Genomic DNA, 15254 nt, shown 5'->3' on the forward strand with positions numbered 1-15254 from the left:
CTCAAAGGTGCATCCATCCCAGCATCCTGCTCTCACAGTGGCCAACCTGATGCTTATTGGAAGCTCTAGAGGAGGACCTGGGCGAGTGCAAGAGCACTTTCCCCACTTGCAATTCCCAGTGGTATATACTGCCTCTGACACTGGAGACAGAACATAACCATCAGGTACAGCCTTCTCCTCCACGAATCTGTCTAACCTCTTTTTAAAACCATCCAGCCCTGCATCTTGCTATAGCAAATGCCACAGTCTTAACTATGTTCTGTATGAAGAAACACCACGTTTTGCCTGTCCTGAATATTCAGATTTACTGCATGGCCCCACGTTCTAGTATTATATTGGGGGGAGAGAGTAGGGGAAGATCTCTTAATCCAAACCATGCATAAATTTATTCATCACTAGCAGGTCTCCTTACTTGCCTTTTGTCTAAACAAAAAAAGCTCCAGATGTTGTAAACTTTCCTTTGTTAGCAGTCAGAGCCTAACTGAAAGCAGGAGCTTGACCATCTGTGAAATGGACACAGCCATAGTAGGCTTTGTACAAGAATCCGTCCTATTATTGTACTCCCCCTACCCCCTGGTGACGGGCTACTTCCTGCACACTCACAATTCCAGCTATTTATCTAGAGCAGTGTTTCCCAACCTTGTGCCTCCAGCTGTTTTTGAACTACAACTCCCATCATCCCTGACTAGCAAGACCAGTGGCAAGGGATGATGGGAATTGTAGTCCAAAAACAGCTGGAGGCACAAGGTTGGGAAACACTGATCTAGAGGATGACTATGGGGTAGGTAGAGTGGAGTGAATTCCGCTGGATCTAACCCCAGGTCCCATCTAGCTAAAGCAGAAGTCTTCAGCTTTTTCACACTGTTGGTTAATTCTTTCCTATATATTTCTATGGTGGTTATATTGCTGTTGCGACCCATCTTACATCAGGCCGCAACCTGGCAGTGGGTCTGGACTCCCAACCCATCCGTTGAAGGCTAAGGAGTTAATGCAATTTGTTTCCACCAGCAGCCAGTTCAACATCCCACTGATTGTGCACAGAATCTGATATTCAAATGTATGTTTCTTCTGAAAGCGGAGGTTTCATTTAGCTATCATAGTAGCAACTGTGCCTCTTCTTTAATTTAAAAAAAAATTGTAGGAAGGGAGGTTATTGGTTTGTTTTTGTTTTATGTATTTGTGTTCTTATGTTGTATTTTTATGTTGTGAGTCGCCCTGTGATCTTAGGATGAAAGGCGGTACTGTATACAAATTTAAACAACAATAATGAATACCATCATTAATAACTACTGAACTAGCTACGATATATGCATACTGTTGATAGAGCAGTTTGGGTGGTTTTATTATCTTTGTCTGCTCACCCCCAAGTTTCCCAGGATTTTCTGAACAAAAATACAACCCAAATGCAGCTACAGCAATCAGCTTGGTCCAATAATACTACAGCTAGTGACTCACTTTTAAGCAGAAATTAAGGTTGACACGGAACATATCCAACATTTCCTCAGGCGTGGGGGCCGTGTTTCCTTTTAAAACTTGGTTTTAGATTTTAAAACTTGTTCCCTTTTAAAACTTGGGGTTTACATTTAAAATTATTATTTGGCTTTCCTGTCACTGAAATCTAAATTTAGTTGTCTCCTTCAAGGAGAAAAAAATAATAATAACTGGAAGTAAATGGTGAAAGCTTTTGTCACTCGGAGGCAGGGAGAGAAGAACTGGAGGACTGTTTTAAAAAAAGAAGGAAGGAAAAAGACTTCAGCAGTTTAGGCTTATATGGATGAAATCTCTTGTAGGCAGGGATAAAAGGAGGCTGTAATCTTAAGCATCCATCATGGGAAGCATATTGCATTGAAATCACTGGGATTTACCTCCAAGCAACAGAGTAATTAAGACTGAACCGAAACACCAAACCATTGCATTTTTAGTTGAATTGATTCTAGTTAAAACTTAAATCTAGGTATCAGTAACAGTAAAACAAAAGTAGGCCTTCTTTCATTAGAAATGAATTTGAATGTCCACTGGGAGTGTGTCCCCCCCCCCCAAAAAAAAAAATATCCTGAACTTTTTATACTTTTAGAAACCTGGTGCAGGAACACATCCAGTGCCACTGCCTCAAATAAGATTTCAGCAATAACAGTTCTGCATTTTTCAAAGAAACAAAAATGGTGTTGGGAAGAGGATAACAGTATGTATAAGGGGAAAGAAAGGTAATTTGAAAAGGTATATAAGGTGGTAAAATATATTACAGTCGTCAGCACAAAAAGGCAGCCATTAGCAGCATCAAATTGCATATAATTGAGCCAGCGTCACCGATCACATATAACAGATCAAACGTTCATGTCACCTCCAATATCACCTTTCTGAACAGAGTCTGTTCACACATGCAAATGTGAATCACCAAGGATTGAAAAATTTGTGAGAAAGCTATAAAATCCTCCTTTGCTAGGAGTAGGGAAAAAAATTCCAGTCAAGTCCAGGGATCACCAGGTCACCCCTTGGATGCTCTATTGTAAAATCAACCCTTATCAGGTCCTTCCTTTGGCAGGGGAAAATCAGCCCTAATGGATTCAACAGTTCCTCTAGAAAGAATTGTCTGACTTCAAGCAATATTCCAGGGCTGTTTATTTCCTTTCTTATTGACTCGCACTGTAATTTTCACATCTCATTGGCATTCAACTCCCACCTGACAATTCTATCCTTTATATATCCACCAACTAAGAGTTCACTTCATGCATCTGACAAAGAGGGTTTGTGTACACAAACACACTTATTTTAAATTTCAGTCTTCAAGGTACAAGACTTTTGGGAGTGATGGATTGTGGAGCTTGCCTTAAATTCATGGAGTTGTCTCAGAGAATTTCCTCTGAATGACAGCTATCTAATACTCGAGGGAAGCAGTCTGCACATGCTTAGAGGTACCATGGCTTTATTTCACCTCCTGCAGAGCGGGGGCCGCAAGCAGCATAACAGACAAGGATGGGGGGGATGGGCTGGAACTGTCCTACCACACACCAAGGATGGGGAATCTGTGGCTTCCTGTTTCTTGACTGCAGTTCCCTCATCCCTACCCATTGAGTATGCTATCTGGGGCTGATGGGAGTTGTAGTCCATCAACATCTGGAGTGCCACAGGTTTCCCCATCCCTGACTGAAGCTAGGTCTGCTCAGTGGTTAATAATAATTGTAACTAATCATCTCACTTTTTAAATTTAAATTGAAGGGTGGGCCTCCTTCCTCCACCACCATTGCCACTGGCCCACATCAAGCATGGGAAATCAGCCAAAGTTTCCAGCTGAACAACAAGAGCAAAATTCTTAGGCTAATGTTGGCTTTAAACCCAGAACCTCCATAACCCAATGTTTAAAACATGAAATTGAGCAGGGCAGAAGTAAACACATAGAAGAGGGTAGGATGAAAGCAAGAAGTTGATTCCCATTGCTGCTGCAATCAGTGGGACTTTGCAATCCAAGAACTATTCATTCTTTAATTGTAGCAGTTATTTGAGGCAGGGATGGTTGTATAACAGTATTTTTAAATTTAAAAAGTTCTGCTTTTTCAGGAGTTCCTGAAGAGGAGACTGAGAGGGGGACCCTCAAGAGAGAAAGCTGTGAGCAGCCTATTGCAATTATTACAATTCTTTATAATTTTGGGATGTGACTTGCACCCAAAGTCCTGGTATCAGGAATATCAGTAGGTAGCTAATAGAGTATTCTCTCCTCCTTTTGCTATGATCCTAAAGGGCTCCATGAGAAATAAATGTGCTAATTATCCCCAAAATAGGAGCTACAACTAGATTGCTGTATTAGATAGTAAACATTTTGGATCCTATAATAAAGCAGGGAATTTTAATTGACTGGTTCCAAGTTCTTCAATTTAAACAAATGGGCATATAGACAAAAAGTCTCTAAAATATTTTGAAAATAAGACAACAATTTAATAACCTGAAATATTCATGTTTATTAAAAGAAAAGGCCATGCTTGATTTTTTAACAATTCTCTAATTACAATACCTGGGCCAAAATAAATACCCTGAAAATATTAACAAGTGTGTCCTAAATGTACATCTTTGATTATTATAAATTCCTTCCTCCCTAACAAACTGAGCTCCTCTCTGAACCAATTTAAGTTTACCGTCTCGATAAAATTGTGAGACCCATTATTCTGTGGCCATTTACTTGAGAGAAATTCTCTTTCAGTAAAAGTACGTCTGGGTATACACGCTTAGGCAGGTAGTAAATCGTGGATAGATAGGCAAATGAATAGACTAGATACAGGGATTTTAAGAACTTGGCAATTATATAGCACTTTCCCTTAAATGCTCCCCATATATCAGGGACAGTCTACATTTAATCTTGAGGGGTCTGGATTTGTTGTTTAAAAGAAACTCCAGGATCCACTACTGTGTGTTGTATTTTCAAAATAAGAGTGACTATTCAGTACTCTCTTTGCTTGAACAGGATGTGTCATAGAACTGGGGAAAGCACAGAAGAAAGCAACCAAATGGGTTTCGGGCTTTCCCTAGAAGCAGTGGCGTAGCGTGGGTTATCAGCACCCGGGGCAAGGCAAGTAATTTGCACCCCCTAACCCATGGATTTGCGCCCCCTAACCCGTGGATTTCCCTAACCCCCAGATGTTGCGCCCAGTGCGGCCGGCCCCCCCTGCACCCCCCATGCTACGCCACTGCCTAGAAGGAAAGGCAAAATGGTTTGGGGTTTGAGAGGAATGACAACTAAACGAGGACATGGAACATGGTTATAAACATGGCAGAAGTAAACAGAGCACAGTTTTTATCTCTTATAATGCACAAATCTGGGGTCATCTAATTATGTCGATGCGGGATGCATAAAAGAAAATGCTCTTTTACAGACTGTGCTATGGAATTCACTACCACAAGATGTGGTGGCAGCTTTAAAAGCAGCATTGGCCAACTTCATGGAAGAGGAGAGTCTGCCAATAGCTTTCCTTCATGATAGCTAAATGGAGCCGTCACATATAAAGGAAGTATCCCTCTGTATAATACAAGTTGCAAACCACAGGGGAGGTCTGTTCCTTTCAGGTCCTGCTTGTGGGCTTTCCAGAGGCATCTGGGCAGCCACTGTGAAAACCATGCACTAGATCAGGAGTGTTCAACTCCAGCTCCCAGCAGCCCTAGCTAGTGTGGCCAATGGTCAGGGATGATAGGAGTTGCAGTCCATAAATAACTGAGTCACTAAAGGCTCCTCAACACCTCACCAGAGGGACCTATGAAGCTCCTTTTATGCTTGAAACTCTAAAAAGGCACAACTAATCCATACTCTTGTGATCCTAAACATACACTCTTGGTTAAGAGTATAACAGACGCCTAGCTTGGCTGAGACAAGATTCTTCGCAAGAATTCTCGCAATCTGCAGGCACTGGGCTGCCCATCAAAAATCAGCTAATGGCTTCCCCTACGCCTAGTTCTGCCATGCATTTCTTTCAGCCGTCCTCAACGCAGCCCTGCAAGGTAGACCAGTAGATTGTCCCCATTATTACAGGTAGAAGCAGAGAGGTTGCCATATCCCACCAAAAGAGGCTTTATAACTAGAGATGGAGAAACTGGCCCTTCAGAAGATGTTTTTTGTTTGTTTGCTTGCTTTTTACTACAGTTCCCATCTTCCCTTTTTAGTCCGCTGGCTGGGGCTGATGGGAGTTGGAGTTCAACAACATCTAGAGGGCCACACATTCCTAAACCTGGGGTACACCCCGCCCCTCCCTCCCATACAGTACTTTTATTCTTTAGATGTATTTCTTTGCTATAGCTCTTCCCCACCTGCCCCAAACTGTCCACCTTTATTCTCTTCCACGGAAGTCTTGAAATCAATTAAAATCCATCCAAATATTGGATTTTGCGTGGAAAGGGGGTTACTAATAACTAGGGGAAACAGTTTTTTTAAAAAACATATTTTTTTATTTTAAAAAAAGGAAAGAGAAGAGAAAACAAGAGATTCCAGTATCTAGCACCCCACCCTAAACATCTTTTTAAACCCAGTATCTAGCAACCCAACCCCACCCCCCACTCCCACTGATTTGAAATGTGGCCGGAGCTAGCGGCTGTACTTGATTCTTACTCCTGCAGGTTAAGAAATAACAATTTACCTTCTAAGCGGAGACCCACCGCGACTCAAATGTATGTTGGCTTTCTTCACTACCAGCCTATCCTTCACAAACACAGACACTTCGCCATTGTTGCAAAATGCTTGCAGGCTAGCGGAAAAGAGTAGCGCTTTATCCATGCTCAGAAACACATTACGTACGTGTGTATTATCATCATGGGCGTAGCCAAGGAGGGGCACGGAGGGGCAGCTGCGTCCCCAATCAATGAAAATCAATAAAAATACATAGCTGAGGTTCTGCCCCCCCCCCTAAAAATAGGCCTGCCCCGCCCGACAAAAGGCTTGCTTCCCTCCCCCCAACTAAAATCCTGGCTACGCCCATTATTATTATTATTATTATTATTATTATTATTATTATTATTATTAAACAGCAGTGGTGCTCAAGGCGGTATAAGGGAATGGGGATTCCAGGGCGAAGCTTACCGATCTAACCTCCTTTAAGATGTTCCTATTGAGCTGACAGAGATTTTGGTTAAGGACGCAATTCCTTGGACGCGGTAGGAAAGTCCTATGGAACTTCGTGGGATTCTCCCTTCGAGGCGGAAGCTACGGAGCTGCAGAGGGATTCGCTTGCACGACTGCAGTCCTTGATCCCATTTTTTGGGAAACAGATCCCATTTAGTTTAGTGAGACTTGCTTCCCAGTAAGCGGTCTAGGGGATCCTATTCGAACAGCCTTTCCTTGGAAATCAGACCCAGGTATTAAATCCGTAGAGCTGCTTGCCAGCTGATAAATCGTATCGCAGTCGGGACACTATTTCGAATCTATTAATTCGAATCGGGATGTTAATTCGAAAAGTGTTGTAGCGCAGCTTTTTGGGGGGAGGCGGGATGTGGAGAACAAAACCCAGGTGACCTCCCTTGGGCATTCTCCTGTGTGTGACACATTTAAAACACAAGCAATGACAATGTTCGTTTATCTAAACACCGGGATTTAAAAGCTATTATTATTATTATTATTATTATTATTATTATTATTATTATTACATATAGACATCAAGATTTCGGAACCAACTTAGGAAACTAGCCTCTTCTATTTTTGTCTTCCAGCCCAAGCAGGAATAAAGGCGGGGGGGGGGAATGAATAAAAAATAATCTACCCGAAAATAAAGTGGGGAGGGGGGACAAAGAGAATGAAAAAGGGTGTAGGAAAGCATAATTAAACTGCTTCATTTAAAAAATAAGCGTTATATTGCCTGCTTTAAAAAAAAATTAATCTATATTATTTTGCCTGGAAGCCGGTGGATTTAAAAATCAGGGTAAGTGAATGTTTTCATTCCTCTCTTTGGGGAATGGGTTTCACTCCGATTTACTACATCTGTGGCGGGAACTCCCCCTCCCCCCACCCCAGTGATTGCTAGGGGATTTTTGTTGTTGTTGTTGTTGTTGTTGTTGTTGTTGTTGTTGTTGTTGTTGTTGTTGTTGTTGTTATTATAGTATTGTTATTATTCCTCTTATTAGGAGCTACAAAGCTTATTAGCTTATTAGGAGCTATTAAAGCTCTCCAACGGCGCGATCTTAACTACTCAAAAGGAAGTCCCATAAAATTCATTGGGGCTTACTCCCAGGTAAAGAGCGTTAGGATTGCTCCTAAGAGCGACAGCGATTTTCGTTCCGACCGCTTCGCAATTATTCACAAGTGACCCTAGCGCAACTCTGGACCGCGAGAGTCAAGGCATCCGTTGGGGATACTTTCCATGAAACATATTCAGAATTGCAGCTTTAAACCGGGTTTTGAACTTCCTTGCAGTTCGCAGGCTAACCCTACATTGCCTGGGGCCGTTCTTGTCCTGATCCCGTGTCAAGACCATTCACAAATGACGCGCCTCTCAGAGACCTCCCTGGTCTCGATTTTTCCCCCCATCTCCTCAGCTGCCTTGCAGGCCTGCACTTCGTTTTTCTTATCATATTTTCGAAGGGTGGAGAGTGGAAGGGGAGGAGGGCTGTAAGCAGGAAAACTGCAGAAATTCACACAAACATGCGGCAGACTTTTTGAGGAGAAATAAACAGCACGGATTTATTTATTTTTTTCCAAGAATGAGTACAACAATTAAGACCACATAAGACAAAACAAACGTGACAGAGAATTCAAAGAGAATGTGTTTTTTCCCTAAATGCATTTTGTCGGTTTTTAAAGGATCAGTTCAGAGTGGGAAATCAATTTTACATTTTTTTAAAAAAATCACACACTTGTTGTTTTCTATCTCTCTGTTTTTCTACTGAAAGTATCAGATACTTTACTCTTTAAAAAAATGTGTGTGTTTTCCAATATTTCCCATCCACAACAGTTCATCAAGGGGAAACAACAATAAATTATTCATTTTTTTGTAATTCACTTTTAAAAGGGAAAAGGGACCTTTGATGCGTATTTGTTTACAAAACCCGAAGAAAACAGGAGGACGCGTACTGATCATTAATTTGACAGTTGGAAAAAGATGGGCAACATGGGAAATTTTTAAAGGAATAATCCAGTGAACTCAACTTTAAATATTATATTAATAATGGCTCTCCACTTAAGCCTGATTTCCACACATATTTACAACGCAATAAACAGAAACTCCCCTCCAAAAAAACAAAATCCCTCCCCAAAACCCCCAACACCAAAACGTATACTTTTATATAGCTGTATCTATAATTATTTCTTTCCCTTTCAAAAAAATCCTATAAATGGTAGTTGTGGATATGGTGATTCTCTATAAGTTAACATTGTCCGAGATCACCGTCCTTTTTTTCTTTTCACAAAATAAGTTTTGCCACTGTCCTTTACTAATATATTTAACTTTCGTTAAAAAGATGCCTCCTCAACTCCCGCAAGTATAATTAACTTGAATTGAAAGAAGGCACTGAAAAACAGCCCCCCCCCCGCACGTACGCACCCACGCGCGCACACCCCAAACAGGGATTTTAGGGTTCGTAAAGTTCTATTTTGTGGGGCGGGTCACTTTTTCGCCCCAGTCTTTCGTTTGAATAAGAGGTCGTTTAAAAACAAAGCACAGCGCTAATTTCCTTCTATGCAATCTGAAGGGTTGGCTTAAACCCCCTCCCTTGTTTGTTTGTTTGTTTGTTTGTTTGTGTTTCCCAGGAGTCGCTCAATCAATACTTAGTGCAGTCATAGGAATAAGGGGTGGTGGTGTGGCGGTATATGGAGGGCGCAGCTCTATAGGGGATCTGACAGGTGGAGTTGGTGCTCACCTGTTGCTCGCTCAGCGCTGTCGAGGTCTCTAGCCCCAGCCGGTGAGTGTTGAACATTTCCCGCACGTTGGAGAAGTTCTGCTGTTGCGCCCCGAAGGCGTGGCTGGGCAGGTGGTGGTTGATCTCCGACGTGTGGTTCAGGTACCAGGAGGCGGCGGCGGCCGTGGCTTGGCCGCCGGCTTGGTGGTGAGGGAGAGCGTGGTGGTGATGATGGTGGTGGTGGTGGTGGTGGCTGGGGGTGAGGGTCCCCTCCTGCTGCTGCCCCCCGCCCGAGGCCAGATTCATGGAGGTGAGGGGCGAAGAGGCGCCGTTGCTTTGCTGCTGCTCCGAGATGGAGGCGGCGGCTTCCTCCAAGGTGGTGGGCACACACAGGTGAGCGTTCCTCTCGCCCGTGTAGAGGCTCATGGCGCGCATGCTGCATTGGTAGCTGCCCCCGGCCTCCCCCAAGCCCCCCTGGCTACAGGCCTGGCTGTAGATGGACGGGGCTTGCGCCTGGGCGTACCCGAGGGGCAAGGAGGACACCATCCCGGCCGTCCTGCTGACGGGGCTGAGCTCGCCCGGCGGCGAAGTCCGTAGAGTCATGATGTTCTCCACGCTGAACCCCGACAGCCCATTGGTGCCGGCGCCCGGGTGGTGGGGATCACCCGGCAGCGAGCTCTCGGTGGACACCGACGGCGTGGAAGCCACGCTCCGCGGGCTGTCCTGCAGGGCGCTGCCGCTCTCCGGGCTGAGGGTCTCTACCTTGGTGATGATGGGCAGGTCCGGCGAGGAAGCCTCGCTTTTGATGACGATCTTCTTCTCAGACGGGGCGGCCGAGGAAGAAGGCGGCGGCGGGGCAGAGGCGGACAAGGAGGCGTTGCCGCCAGCGTTGTTGGACTGCGGCGTGTCCTTGGAGACGTCGGCGGCCTTCAGGGGCTCTTTGAGGTGCCTTTCCCGGAGCGTGTCGTCCTTCTCCTTGGAGACGTCTTTCTTCTTGAAGCGCCGGCGGCGTCGGAGGAAGCTGCCGTTCTCGAACATATTGTAAGAATCCGGATCGAGGGTCCAGTAGCTCCCTTTGCCCGGCTTCTTGTCGTCGCGAGGCACCTTCACGAAGCACTCGTTGAGCGAGAGGTTGTGCCGAATGGAGTTTTGCCAGCCCTGCTTGTTTTCCCGGTAGAAAGGGAAGCGGTCCATGATGAACTGGTAGATGCCGTTCAAGGTGATCTTCTTATCCGGCGCGTTCTGGATCGCCATGGTGATCAGGGCGATGTAGCTGTAGGGCGGCTTCACCAAGTCTTTGGGCGCCGTGGGCTGGTGAGGGTGGTAAGGCCCGTACGAGCGCCCCATACCGGCCGCGTACTGGTCGGGGTGACCCGGGTAGACCCCCATGGAGCCCGCCATGCTGCCGTAAGTCCCAGCCGTCCGGTAATAGTTCTGCTCGCTCAGATAAGGGACCACTCCCAAGGCGTTGGGGTCCGAGACGGAGTAGCGGGCCTGCATGGCGTCGGTTTTTTCAAAAAAAATCCCCTCCCTCCAAAAACGACAACAAAGTCAGATCTAGTAGAGGGAGGGCGAAGAAGGAAGGGGGAAATGTGTCCCCCTATGGCCTAGTCGCGTTGTTCTCGGGAGGCCAAATCGCTGCCCCCCCCCGCCCGCCCCCTCCAATCTCCTCCGCTGAGCGAGGCCTCCTCCTCCTCCTCCTCAGAGCCGAAACATTCTCCGAAGCTGCTTTGCAAAATGGTCGAAACTCTCAAGCTCTTGCGCGGCGATCTGTCGCTGGGATCTCCTCCCGCATGGTTGAAAAGCGACGACGATGCTCTGGGAAGGAGGAGCGGCGCAATCAATGCACCGGCGTAACAAGTTTTTTTTTTTCTTTCTTTCTGAGAAGCAAAAGCAAAAAAGCAAAAACAAAAAAGCGCGACGACAGGCCAAGCGGACGGAGGGAGAGGCAGATTTTCGCAAAGGAGGGAGGGGAATGACAGCAATAATCTTGCAAGAAGAAAGGGATGGAGGGAAGCTATCGCTCAGGGCTCTCGCTTGCTCCGCTGTCTCTGCCCGCGAAGGCTCGCGACCCGCCGGCTCCGTTTGTCCCGGGTGAAAGCGGAGCGCGTGTAAACAAAAACAAGCCGTCGGAATCCAAATAAACGGTTCCTGTGCCGGCGACGCGCGCGCCACTCTGGAGCACAGCGCGAGGGGAGCCTCCGGGAAGCCCCGCGCCAGGCGAACTCCCCATCGAGGGCTGGAGAAAAGTTTCCAAAACTTCCCTTGCGGAAGGCCCGTTTTTACTCCTCGCTGGCCACGCCTCCGCCCTGCGCTCTCCGCCAATGGCGGCCCGGCTCGGGCTCGGGAGGGCCAATGGGAGAGTCGGAGGAGAGCGCCGTAAGGACGCGGCGGGGCTCCGGGAAGCGCGGCGAAGTTCGGGGTGGCTTCTGGCGTCCGCCTTCGCGGGTGGAACAGGGGCGATTCTGGAGCGCGAGGAGTAGGGTGGGTGCCGGGTGGGAGAGGTGGGATCGGTGGGATCCGAGGTCTGATTCGGTTTAAAGCCGAATCAGAAGCCGTTGCGCAAAGGCCTCCGCGTTCTTAATTTAATTCCATCTATTTTAAAGATTGGAGCCACCATCTCCGAAAAGGCTACTGTTCTAAAATATTTCCCCGCACTGGCAAATCTCCTATATGAAGCGAATTTTCCTTTTCAGGGTCGTTCGACTTTTTTTAAAAAATGAAATCTCTCCTCGTCCGACACCAACGATAACAATGCCTGAGCGCCAGTCTAGGCTCTTTTCTTAAATTTTAAAGGGCGCAGGGGATTTGTTCGCTCCCCTGCACCCGATGCGCCAAATCGATTTGCACTGCAAAGGAAAAAGCAAAGTTGTCTTTTAAAAATAGAATTACTTGACACCTCCGTCCTAACCTCATTTAACACCTCGGTCCTAAATACCTGAGATTAAGTTCCAAGGAAAGTGCTTCCCCCGCTCTTTTTTTTTTCTTTTTCTTTTTACCACCGAGGCTCTTGCTTCGAATGAAATTGTGTAGATTTCAGTTGAGATTTCTCGCGCGTCGAGAGTGCCTAACGACTTCACAGCTAATGTGCTTCAGTTTAGATATTCAGTTTCTTTAAAAAGATGGCTTGAAAGGGATTTTGTTAGACTGACGACGCCCCCCAATTCGACCCTCTAATTATTCCATTAGAGGCAATTAGATTTGGTTAATTAGGGACGCGAGCCGGCAACCTAAGTGTGATTCCCCCCCCCCCCAATTTCCCGGGTCGGGATGCTCCGCTGTGCAAAACAACTGCAAACGGGGTGGAGAGGAGAGGATAACAATTATATTTTATTCCTTCACTTCCAATTCCATTATTATTATTCTTATTATTATTAAAAATATGACAGTCAATTTCGATGCTTAAACCATATCCAAACTCATTCAGGCTTGCTTCCTTCCTCCCCACCCCGGTTTAAATGTGCTTTTTCCACAAAGTTTCTGCTGCGATTTTTAAAATGAATGATATGACTCCGGGGACGGGTGAAGTGCTCACCGGAATGTTTTACGGTGCAATTCCTAGGCGGGTATTTTTTTAATCCCACTACGGTGGAGGGGGGCTTTATTCCTAGGTAAGTGTGAGGCTAGAAAGTGAGGCAGAACATTTCCAAACTGATAAAAGACCTGTAAGTGTCGACGGCTCCTTTTGCCGCCCCAAGCTTCTATTTGACTTGATGTGACTGATTTCAATCCATTGATTTTCTGTGCTTCTAAAATAATAATGATGGCAAGCCTCTAGGATCTTGGGAGAAAGATTCCAAGGTATTGATAGCTAGTACAGGATCCTTTGCAAACTAGAAAGATCTGAGGCAGAGGAGGATTTTACTGTTAGGAGGCCCATTTGGGAATTTATTTATTTGAAAAGGAGAGAGGCTCAAAATACCGACCATGGTACTCTATATTAAACAAAAAAAAATACAAGAAGAAATCCATATCCTTTGAAGTATTTCTAGAAGTTCTGAATCTGTATTCTTTTTTTAGAGGGAGGGAGATATAAATACTCTCTTTTTTTGGAACACAGTAGTCTTGTAGCCAGCTGTTTTGTGAAAGTATGGATAAATGACTTGAGGTGGGGGGAATAGTACCATATATCAGTATTTGTTTGTTGTCGTGAGATTTCATGGTCCTGAGATTTCATGGAAGCCCTTCAAATAAGAACACGCAAAATACGCCTGGTAAGAAGAAAAGAAATAAAATTGCTAAGGAAATTTGAAATTAAGACATGATGAGGTTTCAAATATTCTTGAAATGCCCTCTTCCAAATTTTGTTCTGTTTAATCCATCACGCTGTTACAATTAAATCCAGTTTCCCAATTTTCCTAGGAATGTAACTGAATATGTGAAAAGCATGTCACGGATTTGACAGGCAATGCAGACAAACTGGATACACAGTAACGGGAAATCTCAACCTTCTTATTTCTGAAAAACAGACTCGCTAGCCAGTATTTTATAAGAAATTGAAATGAAAAGAGACGGGGAGATTTCCCATCTATTTTTGGAATGATTGGCCTGTTTTCCGTTCTTCTACCCTGTTTCTGAAGTTCCAAGACTATTTAAGTGAGTTACCAAAGAAAAAAAGAAAAAAGAAAATTATTCATAGGTTCCCACAAGCAAGCAAACAAAAAGAGGGAAAGGGAAATAAATAAATCCCACGCACCTTTAAATAAACTATCCAAACAATGTTTTGTATCTCAGATTTACTCATTCGGAAATTAAGATAATCGCCTTATCGTAAAACAGGAGTGATTGCAACGGGAGGGATAAGCTTTACTGCTCCGATGCGTCTTTAAAATCCTCGAAGCAAGCTTCCCAGATACACAGAACACTTCTTCGGGCTTACTATTATTTATCTAATTTAAATAAATTTAAATAAATTCAACGGATGTTGCATGGGACGGGTAGAGTGCCATTTACCTTTACATAGATCGCTTCCTTCATCCCCTTTTAAACTTTCCCATTGCTGCAGTCTTCGGGGATATGTTTGTCGGAAAAGACAACAGTTATAACGCCTGTTGCTTTGGAGCATCATCTAAAGGCATTCGCGCCAAGCTCACGAGCTGGAGTTTGCTGCCCTCCATAGGTTAAAAGAGTGAATTGAACGTTGCCCTGGAGAAACCTCCTGCCTGTGGAATGGAGACAGCGACACCTTGTGGGTCAATAACAGCAGCGCACACATTGTAGAACGTATCTGCCCGTACAATAACACCCATTGGACGGTGTAGGACTTACTCATAAGAACCAACTCCTAGGGGCCGAGGTCACTTCGCCCCCTCCGAAAAAAATATTTGAGGAGGCCAGCCTCCCACCCCAATCGATGAGCATTCCCGTTCAAATGGTGTGTGCGCGCCCCCAATATTTTATTCAAGTTAGCACCCCTGGACCTACTTCTGAGTAAGCATATATATGATTGCGCTATGCATCTTTCCTTTCACCTTTCACTCGCTCTCTGTTCCTAGAAAATGTAACTTGAAAAAAGCGGCATTGCACATACTTTTGGAAAGAAAGAAAGAAAGAAAGAAAGAAAGAAAGAAAGAAAGAAAGAAAGAAATCATAGAGAGCAACATCTGAACTTTAAAGGCTGGAAGCGAGCATCATTCATCCTTGACAAATGTATTTCCAAGTAAACGTGCGCGAACGAGATCAAGCTATAAATTCAAAGTAAACAAATAATTACCCTAAAGTACCCAGTTTATTTTTCCCAGTAGTGATGTATGGAAGTGAGAGCTGGACCATAAAGAAGGCTGATCGCCGAAGAATTGATGCTTTTGAATTATGGTGCTGGAGGAGACTCTTGAGAGTCCCATGGACTGCAAGAAGATCAAACGCATCCATTCTTAAGGAAATCAGCCCTGAGTGCTCACTGGAAGGACAGATCCTGAAGCTGAGGCTCCAATACTTTGGCCACCTCATGAGAA

General features: G+C 44.9%; 2 protein-coding genes and 1 long non-coding RNA gene across 3 annotated transcripts in view; 1 reads left to right on the forward strand and 2 right to left on the reverse strand.

Moving 5' to 3' along the window:
- The window catches only part of FOXL1 (forkhead box L1), a 30296-nt gene extending 15960 nt beyond the window's left edge, over nucleotides 1-14336 (reverse strand). Inside the window, exon 1 of the mRNA XM_081870283.1 lies at nucleotides 14254-14336. The gene's annotated coding sequence lies outside the window, so the exon portion shown is untranslated. The remainder of the gene's footprint in view (nucleotides 1-14253) is intronic.
- LOC309346650 lies at nucleotides 815-4528 on the forward strand. The gene is made up of 3 exons (XR_014158719.1): nucleotides 815-1057; nucleotides 3556-3603; nucleotides 4454-4528. It is a non-coding gene; the product is annotated as an uncharacterized lncRNA (long non-coding RNA).
- Nucleotides 6156-11572, reverse strand: FOXC2 (forkhead box C2). Its single transcript, XM_081870249.1, has 2 exons — nucleotides 9322-11572; nucleotides 6156-6221 (listed from the first exon to the last, which is right to left on the reverse strand). Exons 1-2 carry the CDS (start codon nucleotides 10798-10800, stop codon nucleotides 6171-6173), a joined length of 1530 nt encoding a protein of 509 aa, XP_081726375.1. The 5' UTR covers nucleotides 10801-11572; the 3' UTR covers nucleotides 6156-6170.
- Nucleotides 14337-15254: the final 918 nt, after the last annotated feature.

Source organism: Podarcis erhardii (assembly GCF_964252035.2).
Source record: "Podarcis erhardii genome assembly, chromosome: 7".
NCBI classification, from domain to species: Eukaryota; Metazoa; Chordata; class Lepidosauria; order Squamata; family Lacertidae; genus Podarcis; species Podarcis erhardii.